Source organism: Nicotiana attenuata, unplaced genomic scaffold (assembly GCF_001879085.1).
Source record: "Nicotiana attenuata strain UT unplaced genomic scaffold, NIATTr2, whole genome shotgun sequence".
NCBI classification, from domain to species: Eukaryota; Viridiplantae; Streptophyta; class Magnoliopsida; order Solanales; family Solanaceae; genus Nicotiana; species Nicotiana attenuata.
The window spans coordinates 3,250-8,905 of record NW_017675390.1 but is presented as its reverse complement, the minus strand read 5'-3'; the positions used below and the strand labels follow the sequence as shown (position 1 = coordinate 8,905).

Genomic DNA, 5,656 nt, shown 5'->3' with positions numbered 1-5,656 from the left:
ATTGCCGTGCGGGTGACATAAACTATGTCAAATTCAGTAAGCAGTATCTGCCATTTTCCTAACCTCCCTGTGGGCATCGGCTTTTGGAATATGTACTTTAGAGGATCCAACCTAGTTATAAGGTAAGTGGTGTAGGCTAGCAAGTAGTGCCTCGGCTTCTGAGCGACCCAAGTTAAAGCGCAGCAAGTTCTTTCCAATAAAGTGTACTTGGCTTCATAACTGGTAAACTTCTTGCTCAGATAGTAGATCGCCTGCTCTCTTTTCCCGGTCACGTCATGTTGTCTGAGGACCCATCCAAAAGAATTCTCCAAGACTGTCAAAGGCCTCCCAGGTTCAGGTGGGACCAGGACTGGCGGGTTCAACAGATATGCTTTGATTTTGTCAAAGGCTTCTTGGCATTCTTCTGTCCATTTAATTGTTGCATCTTTCTTTAACAACTTGAAGATGGGTTCACATGTATAAGTCAACTGAGCAATGAATCGGCTAATGTAGTTCAACCTTCTCAGCAGGCTCATAACCTCTTTCTTGGTTCTTGGAGGAGGCAAATCTCGAATAGACTTATCTTTGTTGGTACTAACTCGATGCCCCTCCGACTTACTATGAATCCCAAGAGTTTGCCAGACGGAACCCCAAATTCGCATTTGGACGGATTTAGCTTCAAATCATTTTTACGCAGCCGCTCAAAGAATTTTCTCAGGTCCCTAACATGGTCGTCCTGGGTCCTGGATTTGATGATCACATCGTCTACATACACCTCAATTTCTTGGTGCATCATGTCATGAAAAATGGCAATCACTGCCCTCATATAGGTTGCCCCGGCGTTCTTCAGACCAAAAGGCATGACCGTGTAATAGTAGGTGCCCCAGAGTGTGGTGAATGTTGCCTTTTCTTCATCCTCTTCATCCATCAACACCTGGTGATATCCTGCATAACAATCCACGAAGGACTGTATCTCATGTTTGGCGCAGTTATCAACAAGGATGTGGATGTTTGGCAAAGGGAAATTATCCTTGGGACTTGCTTTGTTCAAATCTTTGTAGTCCACACACACTCGAGTTTTCTCGTCTTTCTTTGGCGCTGGAACTACATTAGCTAACCATGTGGTGTATCGAACCACACGGATCATCCCCGCTTTCAAGTGTTTTGTGACCTCTTCTTTAATCTCGTCACTGATATTAGTTTTGAACTTTCTTTGCTTTTGCTGGACAGGGGGATAATCGGGGTAGGTTAGCAACTTGTGAACCACCAAATCGACACTTAGTCCTGGCATGTCGTCATATGACCAAGCACACATATCTTTGAATTCAAACAAAAGTTGGATCAATGTGTCCCGAGTTTTTCATCTGTGTGAATGCTTATCTTGGTTTCTTTGACTTCTTCAGAACTACCCAAATTAACCAGCTCGGTATCATTTAAGTTCGGCTTAGGTTTATTCTCAAACTGTTCCAATTCTCGATTTATTTTCCTAAAAGCCTCTTCTTCATCATATTCCGGTTCTTGGTTCATTATTTCACAATTAGACCACGTGTTTGGATCTGGACATAAAGTCCGCAAGCATGTCATGTTATTTAAAGTCGCATTATTAGAACTGAAAGAGAAGAAAAAAAAATAAGAGAAAAAATAACAAAATCAGAAAGAATAAAGAGATGAACGATGAAATATTGATTTCATTTCATTGAATTTGAAGATAACAGGGTTTACATTGGAAATCAAAGACAGGAAACTAAAGAAAAAATCCGAGTTACACCCTGAAATAACTCGTGATGCAGAAAAAAGTGGCAGGACTGGACTACCGGGATTCCCGCCTGATTGGGAACGGAGTAGCCTTCCAATTTTGTAGCTAGGCATTGGGTCCCATGTATAGCACCTCAGCGGTGTTTGAGTCTTCTCCCGGCTGGACCATATAGGTTTCATACAGCATCTGCCTCATAGCCCCACATATTTCTTCAATTTCCTCGGCTGTGAAGGCCTCATCTTCCTCTTCCTCATTGTACTTGGGCCTGACAAATGTTCTATAAAGATGCGGAACCGGCTGAGGCAAGACCCAACCAATGTTCTTTTGTTTATCTGCCCATTTTTCATCAGCTGGCATGGGTTGGAAACCTACTCCAAAGAATTTCTCACTTGCAGCCAAAGTGATAGGTTCGGTGATTCCTTGTAATGACGTCCCGAGCCCCTTCCCGGGTTTGTAACCGTGCCTGATCATTTCTTTGGCAACCATAATTGATGCATTTGAGAGAAAGGGTTGAGGGCACGGGTTTCGTTCTTCACATTGGTCCGCGACCACAATCTCAAAAGCTTGATAGACTATATGTTCACTTCCTTCTCTAGCTTCAAGACACGGGACTGACGGGTCCCGGTAGATCGACTGCTCATCTTCTCCGTGAACTACAATCTCCTGATCTTCATGATCGAATTTCACCATCTAGTGGAGAGTAGAAGGTATAGCCCCTGCTGCGTGAATCCAAGGTCTTCCCAAGAGGAAATTATAGGAAGTATCCATGTCCAAGACCTGAAAGGTCACCTCGAAGTCCACCGGGCCAATAGTCAGTATCAAATCAATCTCGCCTATTGTATCTCTCTTAATGCCATCAAAGGCACGCACACAGACGTTGTTGGGCCTGATTCTCTCAGTACCGATCTTCATCCGTTGCAGAGTTGAAAGAGGGCAAATATCTACCCCAGAACCACCATCTAACATGACCCTTTTCACATAATATCCCTCGCATTTCACCCTCAGATGAAGGGCTTTATTGTGGGCGGCCCCTTCCGGGGGCAAATCATTCTTGCTGAAAGAGATTTGATTGACTGCAAAAAACCTTTCCGCCATCCTCTCTAGCTGTTCCACAGTGGTTTCAATGGGTAAATATGCTTCATTGAGAGTTTTGATCAACACTTTTTGATGTTCAGTGGAATTCATTAGCAGAGACAACAAAGAGACTTGAGAAGGAGACTTCCAGAGTTGGTCAATTATCTCGTAGTCCGCCATTTTCATTTTTCGGAAGAACTCTTCTGCTTCTTCAGCACTCACTGGCTTCTTACGTGGGAAACGCTTCCTTGTGGCATTATTCACTTCCTCCAGATTGAGGTATTTCTCAGCCGGGTTGTTTTCCTTAACTTCTCCCGAGATCTCTTTACCTCTGTAAGTTACTACCGCTTTGTTGTAATTCCATGGAATGGCAGTGGGATCTGTCATGGGCCTTTCCAGTGCGCGGCCAATAACCACGGGCTCATTCAGCGTTGGTGAAATTACTGGCCCACGCACCACGTAGGTCCCTTTAGGCACACACATTTTAGATCCCTTGTTTAGCTCAAACCTTCTTGGAAGGCTCAATGACATCAGTTCTTTCTTGTGGCCCCGGGGAACATATAGAACAACATGTTTTGAGGGTGTTGCCTCAACTTTGGCTTCCTCTTTCTTTTTTGTATTCTGAGGGGTAGGTTTATCTTCTTCTCCCCCTTGTCTTGTTTTGCGGTAGCCTTCGGCTTCTTTTCCACATCGGCTATGGCAATGATGGCTATTAGAGTTAGGTCAAACTCTCTATTTTCACAGATCATTCAAATAACCAGCCCGTTGTTGTGAGCCGGTAATGGATTGTTGGTTTGTCATTAGGAACGTCTTCGTCCTTTAGCACTATTAGCTTTTGTTCTATGAGGTTTTCCACAGCCCTCTTTAGGGTCCAACAGTCATTTGTATCATGCCCTTCCGCCCCTGAGTGGTAAGCACATCGAGTACCGGCTCTGTAAGCGGGCGACGCTGGGTTCTGCCTGGTTTGGCGTACAGGCTGCAGCAAACCCATCTGGACAAGTTTGGGGAAAAGGCTGGAATGTGACTCACCAATAGGTGTGAAGTTTGCCATCTTGGGTGGTTCCCGGGCACGGAACTTGTTCTGTGGAGGTCGGGGATTATACTGAGCTTGGTGAGGAGGTTGATTTCTGGGGAATGGAGCTCGGTTTTGATTGAATTGTTTTTGTGGCCTAACGTAGGGTTGGGCATTCATCACTGCGTATGGTTGAGGGACCATAGCGTAGGCCACATCCTGTTGGGGATAGTAATGTTGTGGGGTTCTTTCAGGGAAATAAGGTCTAGGTGGACGGGGTTTTCTTACACTTGAAGTTGTCATTGCCGCTTGTTCCTTCTTCTTTCGGTTTGCTACACCTCCAGACCCGCCTTAAATTGCTTGGGAGGTAGCCCTTATAGTAGACTGACTCAAAATTCGTCCTGTTTTTAAACCATTCTCAACCATTTCACCAATTTTGATGGCCTCGACAAATGGCTTCCCCATCGCAGACATCGTGTTCTGATAATAATCAGCCTCTTGGGCTTGAAGAAAGACACTAACCATCTCTGTTTCGTCCATTGGAGGATTAACTCTGGCCGCGTGTTCGCGCCATTTGACAGCATACTCTCGGAAGCTTTCCGAGGACTTCTTCTTTAGATTTGCAATGAATTCCTGTCAGGGGCAATGTCGATGTTATATTGAAACTGCCTGACAAAGTCCCGAGCCAAGTCGTCCCAGATATGCCAACGAGATATATCCTGATCCATATACCATTCAGAAGCAATGCCGACCAAACTCTCTCCAAAGTAAGCCATGAGAAGCTCCTCTTTTCCGCCTGCTCCCCGCAATTGGTTACAGTACCTTTTGAGGTGGGATATGGGATCCCCATGCCCGTCATACTTTTCAAACTTCGGGGTTTTGAAACCGGGGGTAAATGTACATGTGGGAACATACACATGTCAGCGTAGGATACGCTCTTTTGCCCGCTCAGACCCTGTATATTTTTGAGACTTTGCTCCATACTTCTCATATTTCTGGTAATCTCCTCTTGTTCAGGGGTTTTTGTGGTTTTCTCCTGCCCTGCGGTAAACTCGTACCGAGGAGGCTGAGGGTAAGCATTGATAGTAAACTGGGTAGGTTCCAGTGGGAAAGATGGTGCTTGAAATGTGAAGGAAGATGGATCGAAGCTAGGCCTGGGTAGAGTGGGTTGTGCCGTAGCTGAACAAGGTGGAGCAGTGAATATATTTAAGGCCGCACCTGACGTTAACACCTGGGGGCGAGCCTCAGAAGGTGTTCCAGCAAAGTGGCTGAAATGGTAGGATATCCTAGTGGGGTATTTGGATAACTTATGGGGATGTTGGAAGTCCCACTTGCCCTGGGAAATAGCTCAGGGAACCCAGGGATCGCACTTGGTGGTTCTCTTTCGTTGGCCCAGGCGTCCCACATTTCCTTCATGCGAAGACGCAGAATCCTATTTTCCTCAGCAGTTGCTGACTCAGAAGTTGGGATGGCCGAGATCGGGCTATCCTCTGGGATAGGGATTGTTGGCTGATGACTTTCCGAAGACATTTCAACACTTCCTTTTGACCTTGTGAAGTACGGATGTGAAGCCAAATTACCACAAAACCAACTACCTTAATATAAAACCTGTACTTAACAGTAGACAACAAACCAGTCAGTTTGAAGCAGTTAACACATAGGTAATCGCACGTTGGGGGTGTGATGCACCTATACAGTTAAATGTGTTTCTACATGTTTCGCAACGGTTGCATGTTTCATCCCAGCTTTGCTTATTTTCCCCAATTTTCTTTTCTTTCCACTTTGGCTCTTTGATGTTTCCTCTTTTATTCCTATTTTCATGTCTTTTCTTTCCT

The 5,656-nt window shown here is 45.1% G+C and overlaps 1 protein-coding gene across 1 annotated transcript; it reads right to left on the bottom strand.

Annotated features, from left to right (window-relative positions):
• Nucleotides 1-2,425: 2,425 nt before the first annotated feature.
• LOC109220021 lies at nt 2,426-3,860 on the bottom strand. Its single transcript, XM_019384480.1, has 2 exons — nt 3,568-3,860; nt 2,426-3,503 (listed from the first exon to the last, which is right to left on the bottom strand). The coding sequence occupies exons 1-2, from the start codon at nt 3,858-3,860 to the stop codon at nt 2,426-2,428; spliced, it is 1,371 nt and encodes a 456-aa protein (XP_019240025.1).
• Between the last annotated feature and the right edge of the window lie 1,796 nt (nt 3,861-5,656).

What these genes read in the sequence shown, in the direction of transcription:
- LOC109220021 (XM_019384480.1), bottom strand. Translation starts at nt 3,860, where the DNA reads ATGGCAAACTTCACACCTATTGGTGAGTCACATTCCAGCCTTTTCCCC. An exon ending in CGGCTCACAACAACGGGCTG is followed by an intron (nt 3,504 to 3,567) that starts GTTATTTGAATG and finishes TCATTGCCATAG; the next exon opens with CCGATGTGGAAAAGAAGCCG.